General features: G+C 51.8%; 1 protein-coding gene across 1 annotated transcript in view; it reads left to right on the top strand.

Annotated features, from left to right (window-relative positions):
* Positions 1-15858, top strand: part of FLNC (filamin C) — a 128781-nt gene that overhangs the window by 96006 nt on the left and 16917 nt on the right. Inside the window, 9 exon segments of the mRNA XM_033163497.1 lie at positions 1985-2124; positions 3318-3446; positions 5195-5368; positions 7321-7482; positions 9028-9213; positions 9216-9230; positions 9966-10118; positions 11673-11795; positions 13888-14133. Of these exon segments, the coding sequence (XP_033019388.1) occupies positions 1985-2124; positions 3318-3446; positions 5195-5368; positions 7321-7482; positions 9028-9213; positions 9216-9230; positions 9966-10118; positions 11673-11795; positions 13888-14133 (1328 nt within the window).

Here is a 15858-nt window from a genome sequence, read left to right as displayed (position 1 = left end):
GGGGCCACTAAGGGGTGCGGGGGCATTTATTCACTTACAGTGGTGTCTTGGTTCTCAAACTCAATCCGTTCCGGAAGTCCGTTCCAAAACCAAAGCGTTCCAAAACCGAGGCTCGCTTTCCCATAGAAAGTAGCGCAAAACGGATCAATCCAGACTTTTAAAAACAACCCCTAAAGCAGCAATTGAACATGGTTTGCTATCTAACGAGACCATCTCCATAAAACGTAATAATAATAATAATAATAATTTATTTGTACCTCGCCCATCTGGCTGGGTCTCCCCAGCCACTCTGGGCGGCTTCCAAAAATATTAAAAACATTAAAATATAGTGAAAGCACTAATCAATGTACTGTACTATGAAATAAATAAGACGGTATTGTAGATGATGAAAATTAAAATATTATTTTTTCCTTACCTGCACCGGTGATAGTCATTGTTTGGATGGGGTTTTTTTAATCCATTTTCGCAGTCACTCAGTCAATCAATCATCAGTAGCTGAACTGGGTTCCACACAGTCACAAAAACAAATTAACCGAAAAAGCCTCAAAAACAAAAACGCAAAATGAATAGCAGAAAGAAAAGCACCAAATATAAGCTCCAAATATCACCTTGGAACACTGCAGTTGGAAACGGAAGGCTTGAATTACAATGGGGGACTCAAATTAGCAGCGCAAACAGGAAACACAGGGGGACGCAAAACGGAGCACCTCCGGCTTCTGGGGAAAAGTTCGAAAACCGGAACACCTACTTCTGGTTTTGCAGCGTTCGGGTTCAAGTTGTTCATGAACTAGCTGTTTGAAAACCGAGGTACCGCTGTACTTACAAAGATATTACCGTATTTTTCGTCCATAACGCACTTTTCCCCTCCTAAAAAGTAAGGGGAAATATCTGTGCGTCTTAGCGAATGGTGGTCCCTGGAGCTGAATTGCCCAGGGGCCAAAGAGGATCATGCTTTTTATTTTACAAAGAGAAAAGGGAGTTGAAAGGACCCCCACTCAGCAGCTGATCAGCAAGAGATCGGGAGAGAGATAAGAGTCCCGGCTCCCTTTCAGCCCCGCCCTCCATTGTTGAATATGCTGCAGAGGGTTGTGTTTCCCCAGCGACATGTGACTGACTGGCTGGTTAGATTATCTGTCTGGAAACTGTAGAAAAGGGTTATGTGTGGCTAAGCCTATATTTTAATAATTTTAATATTTGTTGGGAAAGAAAAGATGAGTGCAGCCCCCCTGCCAGTGCCGGATTTATGTATAAGCTCAACAAGCTCTAGCTTAGGGCCCCACTCTCTTGGCCCTCCCCCCCCCAAAAAAAAAATATAAAGGGGAAAAAAGTGGATGTACATTTCCAAAACATAAGATAAAAAACAAATAGAATAAAACCTACATACAGCAACAGTGTTTTGTGTTGTGTAGGCTCCTATGATGTAAGTCATGGGCCCCGCCTGCTAGCCTGCTCCCTAAAATATCACGGTTTGCTCCTTTCTATATATAGGTGCCTACATTCTGCATGGACTGGTTGCATGGCAGCATGTGGAAGTAGCTTGAGATACCTATTAGGTCCATCAGTGACCATATAGCATATATTCCACACAAGAAAACAGTGACAACTTGTTGTTGACAAAGGACAGCTGGACATATCAAGGGCCCCATGACCTTCAGGAGCTTAGGGCCTCATCAAACCTAAATCCGGCCCTGCCCCCAAATTATGGGGTGGGCGCAACTCTTAGGAACACAGCAGGCTCCCTTCTGCTGAGTCAGACCATTGGCCCACCTAGCTCAGTGTTGCCTGCACTGACTGGCAGCATCTCTCCAGGGTTTCAGGCGAGGATATCTCTCCCAGCGCTACCTGGAGATGCCCTGGGGGGGGGATTGAACCTGCGGCCTTCTGCATCCAAAGCCAATGCTCTGGCCCCGAGCCACAGCTCTTTCCTCATAGCTTCAGGTCTTAACCGCGTTCCCTTTCCCTCCCCTCCCCCCCCCGGTCTCCAGGAGGTGCGGATGCCTTCCGGCAAGACGGCACGGCCGCACATCACCGACAACAAGGACGGCACCGTGACGGTGAAGTACGCTCCCGTGGAGAAGGGTCTGCACGAGATGGACATAAAGTACGATGGAAACCACATCCCAGGTGAGAGGTCAGAGGGCCTGGGCTTCTTCATCTGCGATTTCTGCATTGCAGGGGGGGTTGGGCTGGATGATCTCTGGGGGTCCCTTCCAACTCTACAGCGCTATTATTCTGCGGTTCAAGGCATCTTCGAAAGCCGCTGCATCCCAAGCGGCCCCGGTCTCCTTCGCACTCCTTTCCCACGGGGTTTCTGTTGCCCTCTGCCGTGGATTTCGTCACAAACCGCACAGTTGTGATCCTTAAGACAGTGGCACAAAGGTGGAGCTCACAGACCCTTGACCAGCACAGGCTTACGTAGAGGAATCCTCGTGCCTTAGCTGACACATTTGTAGAAACCGAGTCACATTGTCAGAGGGAAAGCATGCCTGTGTTATCAGAGCAGGGAGTGGCCGCCGAGACCACATCACACACCGGTCCTGAAAGACCTACATTGGCTCCCAGTATGTTTCCGAGCACAATTCAAAGTGTTGGTGCTGACCTTGAAAGCCCTAAACGGCCTCGGTCCAGTATGCCTGAAAGCATCTCCACCCCATCGTTCTGCCCGGACACTGAGGTCCAGCTCCGAGGTCCTTCTGGCGGTTCCCTCGCTGCGAGAAGCAAAGTACAGGGAACCAGGCAGAGCCTTCTTGGTATGGCCCTATGGAACCCCCCCATCAGATGTCAAGGAAATAAACAACTATCTGACTTTTAGAAGACATCTGAAGGCAGCCCTGTTTAGGGAAGCTTTTAATGTTTGATGTTTTATTCTGTTTTTAATATTCTGTTGGGAGCCGATATTATTATTATTATTATTATTATTATTATATTAATTGAGCTGGATGCCAGATTCAGCACTAGAATCGAATTTGGGAAGATTCAGGACAAATGAAAGAAAGTCTCACGCCCACTGACAGTTTTTATATCTTCACATGTACTATCCATGCATATGCTAAAATTTCCACTGCAACGCCCCCCCCAAAAAAGTCGCACACTGGGGTTTATTGGGGTTTTCACTCAGGCCTGCTCAGAACACCCCAACCCAACCCGTTCTCCAAGCCTCCCCTGAATTCCCGGATCCCTCTCTCCTGTTGTGCATGTCTACACGTAAATCGGCGCTCGTTTCTGAGCACCAGAAACGGAGGGAATTAGAAATCTTTCCCAAGCAGCCTGGCCTGGCGCTGTGCCCTCCTGCTGATGTCTCTTATCTCTGCGCCTAGGGAGCCCTCTCCAGTTCTACGTGGACGCCGTCAATGCCCGCCACGTCAGCGCTTACGGGCCTGGGCTGAGCCACGGCATGGTTAACAAGCCGGCGACATTCACAATCGTCACCAAGGATGCCGGAGAAGGTAAGACTGGCGCCTCCACCTGGTGGCTCCACGGCGGCGCAGTATCTAAAAGCAAGCTGCAGTCGCGGGAGCTGGGTCCTCAAAGCAGGTATTTCAGCATCTTAAGGGTTTCGGCGTCCTAGGGGACCACAAACTTGACATGAGCCCACGGTGTGACGCAGCGGCAAAGAAAGCGAATGCTATTCTAGGCTGCATCAACAGAAATCTAGGGTCCGATCAAAGGGAGTCCTAGTCCCACTTTCTGCTGCCTTGGCCAGACCACGCCTGGAATCCAGTGTCCAGTTTTGGGTGCCACAGTTTAAGAAGGGTGTTGACAAACTAGAAGGTCTGCAGAGGAGAGCGACCGAGATGGTGAAAAGGTCTGGAAACCAAACCCTTATGAGGAACAGTCGAGGGAGTTGACTGGGAATTGCCAATGCAATTCTGGGCTGCATCAATAGGAGTATAGCGTCTAGATCAAGGGAAGTAATAGTACCACTGTATTCCGCTCTGGTCAGACCTCACCTGGAATACTGTGTCCAGTTCTGGGCACCACAGTTCAAGAAGATACTGACAAGCTGGAACGTGTCCAGAGGAGGGCAATCAAAATGGTCCAAGGCCTGGAAACAATGCCTTATGAGGAACGGCTTAAGGAGCTGGGTATGTTTAGCCTGGAGAAGAGAAGGTTAAGGGGGGATATGATAGCCATGTTCAAATATATCAAAGGATGTCATATAGAGGAGGGAGAAAGGTTGTTTTCTGCTGCTCCAGAGAAGTGGACACGGGGCAATGGATTCAAACTACAAGAAAGAAGATTCCACCTAAACATTAGGAAGAACTTCCTGACAGTGAGAGCTGTTTGACAGTGGAATTTGCTGCCAAGGAGTGTGGTGGAATCTCCTTCTTTGGAGGTCTTTAAGCGGAGGCTTGACAGCCACTGTCAGGAATGCTTTGATGGTGTTTCCTGCTTGGCAGGGGTTGGACTGGATGGCCCTTGGGGTCTCTTCCAACTCTAGGATTCTATGATTCTATGAGTTGAGGTGTGATAGTCATCTTTAAGCATCTTAAGGGCTGTCGCATGGAAGAGGGAACAAGCTTGTTTTCTGCTGCTCTGGAGGGCAGGACCCGAAACAATGGATTCAAAGGACAAGAAACGAGATTCAGACTAAACATCAGGAAGAGATTTCTGATGGCAAGAGCTGTTTGCCGGCGGAATGGGCGACCTTCGCAGATGGCGGACTCTCTTTCCTCGGAGGTGTTTAAGCAGAGCTTGGGTGGCTGTCGGGGATTCTGTAGCCGTGACTCTTGCATCGCAGGGGGCTGGACTAGAGGACCCTTGGGGTCCCTTCCAACTCAGAAGGAGCTGCACTTTCCTTCATTGGAGGTTTTTGAGCAGATGACGGGTGTCCGTCGGGGATTCAGTAGCAGCGATTCTGGCACTGCAGAGGGTTAGGCTAGTTGACCCTTTGGGTCCTTTCCAACACCCCAGCTCTGCGGTTCTACGCTCTCTGGGGTCCGTAGCCAGGGCAAAGTTGACCCAAGAACCCCCAAGGGATGGAGGAGGGAAGGTTGGACCGAGGACAGGTGTGGAGGCAAGAGGGATGTCAGGCAGGACAGCGTCCGATCCGGAGGACCTTGCATGCGTGCAGCCGACTGACACCAGGGCAGAAATTGAAAGGGGAGAGAAATAGCACTTCTGTGGTTTCTGGGTGGAAGGGAGGGCCAGGGAGGGCCAGTCCTGTGACCCGGCTGCCTTCTCTCCACCCCAGGAGGCCTGTCGCTTGCTGTGGAGGGTCCCTCCAAGGCCGAGATCACCTGCAAGGACAACAAAGACGGCACATGCACGGTCTCCTACTTGCCGACGGCCCCCGGGGATTACAACATCATCGTGCGCTTCGACGACAAGCACATCCCCGGCAGCCCCTTCACCGCCAAAATCATGGGTGAGTCTTGCTCTCCAATTAATGTGGGACGGCGCAACGGGACTTCCCCCCCGGCGCCGTTGGGCCCACCCTCACTGCAATAAAGTGCACCCCCCCTCAGAACACCAGTGACCCGAATTCCTACAAATTATCCCGGACGCGGGTGGCACTGTGGGTTAAACCACAGAGTTTAGGGCTTGCCGATCGGAATGTCGGCGGTTCGAATCCCCGCATGATGGGGTGAGCTCCCGTTGCTCGGTCCCTGCTCCTGCCCACCTAGCAGTTCGAAAGCACGTCAAAGTGCAAGTAGATAAATAGGTACTGCTCTGGTGGGAAGGTAAACGGCGTTTCCGTGCGCTGCTCTGGTTCGCCAGAAGTGGCTTAGTCATGCTGGCCACATGACCCGGAAGCTGTACGCCGGCTCCCTCGGCCAATAAAGTGAGATGAGCGCCACAACACCAGAGTCGTCCGAGACTGGACCTAATGGTCAGGGGTCCCTTTACCCTTTTTTACCTTTACCCCGGATTATCTTGTGGAGGAATTGTGTGAGGGGAAACTTAATAATTTGGAGTCTCAGGCGGGATTTGATCAAATAAACAAGAATGGTTTTATTAAACAGAGAAGTTTATGACACCAAGTGGGTAAAACAGGATACTTCAGATTATAATGTCAGTTCTTTCTCAGATGTCGCACGGCCACTTAATACTTTGGTTCATAAACAAGGTGGTACTTCCTGTCAGTTACACACTCCTTAGACAACTCTACTCCCGAGTTACTCCAAGTAACAGACCCAAGGGATCTCCACACCCCTCTTAACTGGTTTGGGGTGTCTTCTCTTTTTGTAGTAGAATCTCTCCCCTCCTGACTGGAATGAGTCCTAAGTAGACTGTATCCTCACAGCTTCTACTTCTCCTGGCTCAGCCTCAGCCTTCCAGTTAATTCCTGGCCTAATTACTCTTAAAGGTAAAGGTAAAGGGACCCCTGACCATTAGGTCCGGTCGCGGATGACTCTGGGGTTGTGGCGCTCATCTCGCTTTACTGGCCGAGGGAGCCGGCGTACAGCTTCCGGGTCATGAGACCAGCATGACAAAGCCGCTTCTGGCGAACCAGAGCAGCGCACGGAAACACCGTTTTCCTTCCCACTGGAGCGGTACCTATTTATCTACTTGCACTTTGCTTTCGAAAGCAGGATGAGCGCCGCAACCCCATAGTTGCCTTTGACTGGACTTAACCGTCCAGGGGTCCTTTACCTTTTATATATATAAAAAATATTCATAGCCCAAACCCAATGATAGATCCCTGTTGAACAAATTCAGACATGAAATAAAGCCCAAATAGGTAACCTGTGGACAGAAGGTAGAGACCAGTGGCCAGCAACCTTTTTCAGCTATGGGCAGGTCCACCGTCCCTCAGACCATTTTTTTTTGGGGGGGGGGTGAACGAATTCCTATGCCCAACAAATAACCCAGACATGCATTTTAAATAAAAGGACACATTCTACTCATGCAAAAACACGCTGATTCCTGGACCATCTGCGGGCTGGATTGAGACGGCAATTGGGCCGCATCCGGCCCATGGGCCTTAGGTTGCCTACCCCTGGTAGAGACTAAAGAAGGTAGAGACTAAAGAGACTTATGATGTAAACGTTAACAGTTGGGCAAGTCGAGGTCACGAAATGAGAACCCTGTTCTACTCACGGAGAGGTATCAGACATTGGCACCTCTGGTCGCATATCCTTCGGGTTACACACGCGGCAAACCCAGAAGTATTTTCTGGGTTTCGCCCCCGCGCGCATGCGCAGAAGCGCTCTGCCGCGCAGTGCACATGCGCAGAACAGGCACCTCCGGTTGCGAATTCCTCGGGATCCGACTGGAGCTCCGGAACGGATCCCGTGACGAACCGGAGGTACCGCTGCGTTTCTTCCGCCGTTCCCGCGTTGCACTCTGTCTCGCTCACGGACTTCCCCTTCCCAGGTGACGACTCCATGCGCACCTCCCAGCTGAACGTGGGAACCTCCACCGACGTCTCTCTCAAGATCACCGAGAGCGACCTGAGCCTGCTCACGGCCAGCATCCGGGCGCCGTCCGGCAACGAAGAGCCCTGCTTGCTCAAACGCCTGCCGAACCGCCACATCGGTGAGTTTGCTGAGGGCTTTCTCCTCTCTTTTTTGCAAATTTTGCTCACCAACCCCACTTTTCTCAAGGTGGGGGGCATGCGCAGTTGTGCTGCTCCTCCATTTTATTGCCATAGGCTGAGAGAGACGGAGAGACTGGCAGATAGCTGTCAACTTTCCTTGCGAGGAATCCTATTCGGAATAAGGGAATTTCCCTTAAAAAAGGAAAAAGTTGACAGCTATGGACTGGCCCAGTGAACTTCAGGGCTGAGTGGGGATTCGAACCCTGGTCTCTCCCAGGTCTTAATCCAGCACTCTAACCACTATGCCACACTGGCTTTTTGCAGTACCTGCGCTGTGGTAATTCAGACATAAACGTAACATCTCTCTCATTCTGCCTGTGTTGCCTCTTCCTTTATGCGAGTTTGAGAATTTAATAAATTTACAGAAACTGGGATTGTTAGCTGTTATTTTGGAGTGGATGTTTTGAATAATTTTCTATATGTAGTTGACAGAGGAAGAACCAGAAGTCCTCTCCGCCTCCCCTTTCTTTTCTTCCTCTTCCTTTTTCTTTCTTCTTCTTCTCTCTCTCCCCCTTTTTTTTTTCTTTTTTTTCGTTTTGCCTTTTCTTCCTTTTGGTTTGGTGTTCTTATTTAAATTGGGGTTTTTTTTAACCTTACGTACGCATCTTACATTTACCGTATTTATCGCTCCATAGGGTGCATCGGACCATAGGGCGCACCTCGTTTTTAGAGGAGAAACAAGGGAAAAAAATATTTTTCTGGTTTCCTCCTCTAAAAGCCCTGGTTTTTTGAGGATCAGCTAAAAGTTTTGCAGCTTTTTTGCAAAGGGGGAGAAGCAAAGCTCCTTTTGCAAAGGGGGAAAAGCAAAGAGGAAAAGCCCCGTTTTTATGGGGTTCAACTCACATTTCTGCAGCTTCTAAAGGAAAGGGGCCTTTTCTACAGTTTCCAGACAGATAATCTATCAGCCAGTCCCATGTCGCTGGGGAAACAAACAACCTCCCTCTGCAGCACATTCAACAAAGGAGTGTGGGGCTGAAAGGGAGCCGGGGACTCTTATCTCTCTCCCGATCTCTTGCTGATCAGCTGCTGAGCGGGTCCTTTCAACACCCCCTTTTCTCTTTGTAAAATAAAAAGCATGATCCTCTTCTGGGCAATTCAGCTCCAGGGACCACCATTCGCTCCATAAGACGCACAGATATTCCCCCTTAATTTTTAGGAGGAAAAAAGTGGGTCTTATGGAGCGAAAAATACGGTACTTTCGTTAAGAAAATGCATAAATAAAAATTTAAAAAACTTGATTAGGTTTTTCTCACCTTTGCTAAAAAAGTTATTGGATGTTAACCTTTGTATCTTCTTCAAACTTTCATAAAATCTATTGGAGGGAGAAGTTTGTTTGCTTGTCAGTCGGTGACGCTATTGCTGCACCCAATTCCTATGGGGCTCGTTTTGTTTGGATAGGGGAGCCCCAGGGTCTGGGGGGGGGGCCTCTGCTGCTTCACTGACCCTTTCCCCCTTGCACTGACTCTTTCCTCCCCCCCCCCCAGGTATCTCCTTCACCCCCAAGGAGGTCGGGGAGCATGTGGTCAGCGTGAAAAAGAGCGGAAAGCACGTTACCAACAGCCCCTTCAAGATCATGGTGGGCCAGTCGGAGATTGGAGATGCCAGCAAGGTTAAAGTCTCGGGAAAGGGGCTGGTGGAAGGGCGCACCTTCGAGGTGTCCGAATTCATCGTGGCACGCGCACCGCAGGTGAGGGGGCGTGGAGATGCGCCCATGACCCAAAACCCCACCATGCCTGTTTGTCTCGGGATAGGAATCATGGCATCCTCGTAGAGTTGGAGGGAACCCCAAGGGTCATCTAGTCCAACCCCCAGAATCTCGACTCGATCACACACGATTTTAGCTTTCCGTAGTTCATCCTCCGTGTTCTTCCCTCCGGAGCGCCTTCTTCAGAATGACCCCGGGAGCCCATCCTCATTAGGGAACCTTTCTTCCCGCCGAGGCCGCGTCAAGCTTCCGGGGGGCCAAAAGTAAAAGGGAGAGGAGCAACAAATACGGCTTTCGTAACAGTGGCTGGTTCCGTCCGGGGCCAGATTTAGAAGGCAATTGGGCCGGATCTGGCCCCCGGGCCTTAGTTTGCCTACCCATGGTTTAAAAACAGGGGTGGCCAACTCCCAAGAGACTGTGATCTACCAGTTAAAAACTGGCAGTGATCTACCCCCTTTTGGGGTTCAGGTCAAAAGTTGTTAGGAGTAGGAAAGCCCCGTTTTATGGGGGGTGCAGGGGAACAACATTGAGCTTTTGGGGGGCAAGGTTGTTGAGCTTCTTTGGGGGGAGCCAGTGATGTACCAGTGATCTATCACAGATGTCCAGTGATCTACCGGTGGATCACGACCTACCTGTTGGATGTACCTGGTTTAAATGACTCGGCTCTCCTGGAGCGGAAGAGACAGGCCTGACGCTGTTTGCTTCCTTCCCCTCTAGGTTATGGCGGCCTCGGCCTGTCCATCGAGGGCCCCAGCAAAGTCGACATCAACTGTGAGGATATGGAGGACGGCACCTGCAAAGTCACCTACTGCCCCACGGAGCCAGGGAACTACATCATCAACATTAAGTTTGCCGACAAGCACGTGCCAGGTCTGTGCCTCTCCTCCGGCCGCCGGTGTGTCCTCTGTGTGTGTTGCAGAATTCAAGGTCCTAGTCTCAGCTTCCCGGCCTTCTCTGCTTCCCCGCCCCACCAGCGACACTTGCAAAACGTGACCCGCCCCAGCCTCTCGCAGCTGTGGGTCACTTGGAAAAAAGAGGGTTAGGCAAATTCCCGGTGGCATCTGGTTGGCCGCTGTGAGAACAGGGTGCTGGGCTGAAAGGACCGTTGGCCTGACACAGAAAGCTCTTCGGATGTTCTTGTGGAACCTCCAGGTCCAGAGGCAGTCTATCCAGATTACTAGGTCCTATGGGGTATTTGGTCGCTTCGAGAACAGGATATCACCCTAGATGAGCCGTTGCTCTGATCCAGCCGGGCTCCTCTGACATTCTTGGGGGTGAATCAGAAGTCGAAGGGAGGTGGAAGAGGGGGAGCCCCCTTGCCTGCCTCTCTTTCCACACCAAAGCAAGCTAAGGTTTATTCCTTCATCATCGTATCGTCTTTACCTACCAGCTCACCTTTCCCCACTCGTGCCCACCTGACCAAGACTGGCACTCCTGCCGGTGCCACCTCATACCTGTTTCACATTCGTAAGAACTCGATTGTCCAGCATGGCAGCCCTGGCCCTTTGGAACTCCCTGCCAATTGGTCTTCCTTTCGGCGCCTGCGGGAAACATCCTGGCTGAGACGCTTAGAGAAACTTGGCGAGGATTTTAACCTCTTTTGCAGGATTTCTCCGTTTCGTATGCTTTAAAGCGTTGGTGTAAGATTTTATAGCCGTACCTTTTTGTAAACCGCTTTGAGGTTCCCCCTCCCGTCCCCAGAAAAACAAACAAAGCGGTATATAAATTTTGTGAAATTTCACCCCAGAGCCAAAACCCAGCCGCCTTTTGGGCGTAGCTTGGGGTACCACCGGGATCTCAGGGTAACAGTGTGCTGGCCCCAGGGGTTTGTCCGTGAAGCGAGGTCCAAGTCCAGTCCTGGGTCTATGGGTCCAAAGGAGGCCAGTCTGGCAGGGAGCGAGGCAGGGAGCAGGTCAAGGTCCAAGGCAGGTTCAGGTTCAGGCACAAGGTTGCAGGTTGAGCGTACGCTTGCAACTAAGTTGCTCACGCAACTTGGGCTGGGTCTGGCTGGCTTTTATCTGGCCCTATGCTTAGGGTGGCCCCGATCCTCCGGAGACTCACCTCTCCTCCGGGCCTGGAGGCGAGCACTCCTCCTGCAGACACTTAACTCCCTTCGCCTCTCTGCCCTGAGCCTCTGTAGCTCAGGAGAGGCTGGTGGGTTACTGGACCCAGGGGCTGCCTCAGCTTCCTCTGAAGAGGCTGGGAGTGGAGCACCAGCAGGCAATGGGTCCTCCCTCCCATCAGGAGCCAGAGCAGACTCCGCTGATGCCTGCACCTGGGGATCCAGCACAGGTGGGGATCCTTCAGGCTCAAGCCCTGGCCCCGGCTCAGCTGGTTCTGGAGGCGGGGAATCCTGTGCAGGTTCAGCATCTGAGTCTGACTCCCAGGCCATCACAAACAGCTATGCTATCGCTCCTTTTCCAGGAAGCCCTTTCACCGTGAAAATGTCGGGCGAGGGGCGCATGAAGGAGAGCATCACCCGCCGGCGCCAGGCACCGTCCATCGCCACCATTGGCAGCACGTGCGACCTGAACCTCAAAATCCCAGGTAAGGGGGCGCATCTTGGGGAACGGGGGACAGGGGGCAGCCGAGGGCCCAGGACCTGACGGGCTGCGGAGCATTATTACCACCAGGGGACTTTGTTTCCACCCCACCTCCCAACCCCTTCCTTCTTTCTGCTCTGACACCGGTGTGGTCTAGGCTAGAGCTGAAACACACCTGTTGCACAAATCTGGGATTCCAGAATTTTGAAGAAGAAAACCCTTTTCTCTGTCTTTTGTAACCCTAGAGGCAGGGGCGTTCTTAGCCCCTTGGCTGCCGGGGGCGGGAAGCCAAGAGACACCCCTGGGGGGCAGGGCGTGCGTGCGTCATGACGTCATGATGCATGCGACGCCCCGCCCCCGGGGTGCCGGGCGGCGGATTCAGGAGTCTTTGCGGGCTGCAAAGACTCCTGAAGAAGCCTCCGCCCGGCGGCAGCACCCCTTCTTGCCGTGGCTGCTCGTGCCTGCGTGAGCAGCCGCTGCAAGAAGGGGTGCTGGGCAGCGGATTCAGGAGTCTTTGCGGGCTGCAAAGACTCCCAAATCTGCCGCCCGGGCTCCCTTGGCGGAGCGCAAGTCGGGTCAGGGAGAGGGACGGGCCACCTCGCTGGCCCGCCCCTTGCCTCCATGCCGAGCTGCGCCGCTGGAAGGGGGGGCTATTTTCGGCGCTGCTGGGGCGGAGCCGCAGGGGCGGCCAGCGAGGGGGGGGACACCCCTCCTCGCTGGCCGTCCCTGCGGCTCCCCCCCGGCAGTGCCGAAAATAACCTAAATTAAAAAAAATATTTAATTTTTTAAATAAAAAGCCCAGTGGGCGGGGCTGGCCCCCCGATGTGTCACCCCAACAGGGGCGCTGCCCGGGCCCCCCCCTGTGACGCCCCTGCCTAGAGGTCGTAACCATCCAAAGAGCCTAGTTAAAACTATGCGTAGTGAGAGGGGGCTTCTTCTTGTGGGAAAGTTCAGGGTGGCAGGAGAGAATATATTGTTTAATAATGCCCTTCCTAACTTGTGCTAGCAAGTTCTATAACTTAGCACAGTTACATCCCCCTTTTTACATGCACAGCAGATAGCTGGTTGCAGGCTCGTGTGAGCCTCTCCCTTATACAATTCAATCTGTCTCAAACTGTGCATAGGGAGAGGGGGCTTCTTCTTGTGGGAAAGTTCAGGGTGGCAGGAGAGATATATTGTTTATTAATATCCTTCCTAACTTGTGCTAGCAAGTTCTATAACTTAGCACAGTTACATCCCTCTTTTTATATGCACAGCAGATAGCTGGTTGCAGGCTCGTGTGAGCCTCTCCCTATTATACAATTCAATCTGTCTCAAACTGTGCGTAGGGAGAGGGGGCTTCTTCTTGTGGGAAAGTTCAGGGTGGCAGGAGAGAATATATTATTTATTAATATCCTTCCTAACTTGTGCTACCAAATTCCTTTACTTAGCACAGTTACTTAGCAAGTTCTATAACTTAGCACAGTTACATCCCCCTTTTTACATGCATAGCAGATAGCTGGTTGCAGGCTCGTGTGAGCCTCTCCCTATTATACAATTCAATCTGTCTCAGACCGAATTGTACGTTCCTGGCAAGTTCCCTTGAATCCCTCTTAAAAGAATAAAGACGCCACAATCTTATTCAAAGTCAACAAGAGAAGTTTACTCACATCGGTTCACAGTTGGATCCCTGAAGGCAGACTTAGTTGCAAATATGTATATGTGGATCTACCCCATATGGGGGAATAATCCCATTGCTTCTGTTAGCTCAGAGCTAGCAGAGCAGTCCTAGCTAAAAACTGGTCAAACGAAGAAGGAAGTGAAAAAGATGGAAGGGTGCTGGGTGATTCGTCCTTTTGTTACCTGGACAGGTTAGGTCACGCCCACCTTCAGTCACATGCAAAAGGAAGGATGCTCCAGCCAGGAGGAACAGGGAGTTTCGCCTGGCTGGACCAAACATCCCCTCGCATGTTGTACTTGACTGCCTCTCATGGATCACGTCCCACATTTCTGGTGCAAGGACCACCTAGGAGGACCTTCTTTTCTAACCCTCCTCTCTCCTCCCTGTCTTACCCCCGCTTCTCCTTCCTCCTCCTCCTCCGCCGCCGCCCGCGCAGGGAACTGGTTCCAGATGGTCTCGGCCCAGGAGCGGCTGACGCGCACCTTCACGCGCAGCAGCCACACTTACACGCGCACCGAGCGGACGGAGATCAGCAAGACTCGGGGCGGCGAGACCAAGCGAGAGGTGCGGGTGGAGGAGTCCACGCAAGTGGGCGGGGACCCCTTCCACAACGTCTTCGGAGACTTCCTGGGGCGCGAGAGCCTCGGCTCTTTCGGAAGCATCGCCCGGACGACCCAGGAGGGTGCGTGGGGCCCCCGTGGGGGCCGCAGTGTGCCGTGCTGTGGGGTTGCATGGGCCTCTCGTGTGCGCCTGTGTGCGGTTTTTTTGCACGGTGGGGGCAAGGAGTTGGGCAGAGGTGCACCTGCTGGGAGGCAGACATTTAGAAGGTTCCCTCTACACTTATTGCATGTGCACCACACTTTTTGGACTGGGGAGCTCGAAGGGGGGCTATGCATGGTCCCCCCCTCCTCACTTAATCCCCACAACAACCCTGAGAGGCAGGCAGTGGCCTAATGCCACACCCTGCGAAGTTTGCAGCAGAGTGGGGGTCTCTGGGTCGTAGTCCGAAACTATAATAATAATAATAATAATAATAATAATAATAATAATAATAATAATTTATTTATACCCCGCCTATCTGACTGGGTTTCCCCAGCCACTCTGGGCGGCTTCCAACATAATGTTAAAATACAATAATCTATTAAATATTAAAAGCTTCCCTAAACAGGGCTGCCTTTACATATCTTCTAAAAGTCTGATAGTTGTTGTTCTCTTTGACATCTAGTGGGAGGGCGTTCCACAGGGCGGGCACCACCCACCGAGAAGGCCCTCTGCCTGGTTCCCTGTAACTTGGCTTCTTGCAGTGAGGGGACCGCCAGAAGGCCCTCGGCGCTGGACCTCAGTGTCTGGGCTGAATGATGGGGGTGGAGACATTCCTTCAGGTATACTGGACCGAGGCCGTTTAGGGCAGGGTGTCAGCAAACCTTTTCAGCAGGTGGCCAGCTCCACTGTCCCTCAGACCTTATGGGGGGCCAGACTATATTTTGAAGGGGAAAAAAATGAACGAATCCTATGCCCCACAAATAACCCAGAGATGCATTTTAAATAAAAGCACACATTCTACTCATGTAAAAACATGCTGATTCCCGGACTGTCCTAGGGCCGGATTTAGAATGTGATTGGGCCATACCAGCCCCCGGGCCTTAGTTTTGGGGACCCCTCGTTTAGGGCTTTAAAGGTCAGCACCAACACTTTGAATTGTGCTTGAAACGTACTGGGATCCAATGTACAACACACCCACCCCGCAGCCCACCAGTTAACTCAGACCTAAGGTCGTGCATCTCGCGGCAGTTCTGGTTTAGCAAAGTCGTGATCGTCAACGAAGGTCTTGCAAGGGGGGCGTTCCTTTTAGCTGGCCAGCTCAGCTCTCGGGAAACTTTCTTGAACACCCGACGGCAAGACGTTCAGATCTTGCAGTGAAGCAGGGCTGCCAACTTGAATAAGATATTGGGGGAGGGGAGCCCAGGTAAGCCCTGCCCCTCATAATCAGTCACAAGCACCATTTGAATGGCAATGCCCATCTACTTGGGGGGCTCCATCAGATATTTTATGGGGGAGGGGGGTAAAGCTATGGGCGTAGCCAGGATTTTTGGTAGGGGGCCCCAGAAAGTTATTCAGCTTTGGGGGGAGATCATGGGTAAAAAATGCCCCCAAAAGAGGACTTACAGGGAGCAGGCTTTGAATTTAGTATTTTTAATGTTTCAATAATTTTGAGGAGCTGCCCCTCCTTGGCTGCACCCATGGGGTAAAGGAGGTTGGCTCCTATGCCATGAAGGCAAAACCGAGGATTTCAACCGAGTTGAAAGCGGGCGACAGGGAGGTCCGTGTCCAAGCCAGTGTGGTGTAGTGGTTAAGAGCGGTAGACTTGTAATCTGGTGAACTGGGTTCGATTCCCTGCTCCTCCGCA

The sequence above is a fragment of the Lacerta agilis genome, chromosome 10, assembly GCF_009819535.1.
Source record: "Lacerta agilis isolate rLacAgi1 chromosome 10, rLacAgi1.pri, whole genome shotgun sequence".
NCBI lineage: Eukaryota > Metazoa > Chordata > Lepidosauria > Squamata > Lacertidae > Lacerta > Lacerta agilis.
This window is presented reverse-complemented; position numbering and strand designations above follow the sequence as displayed.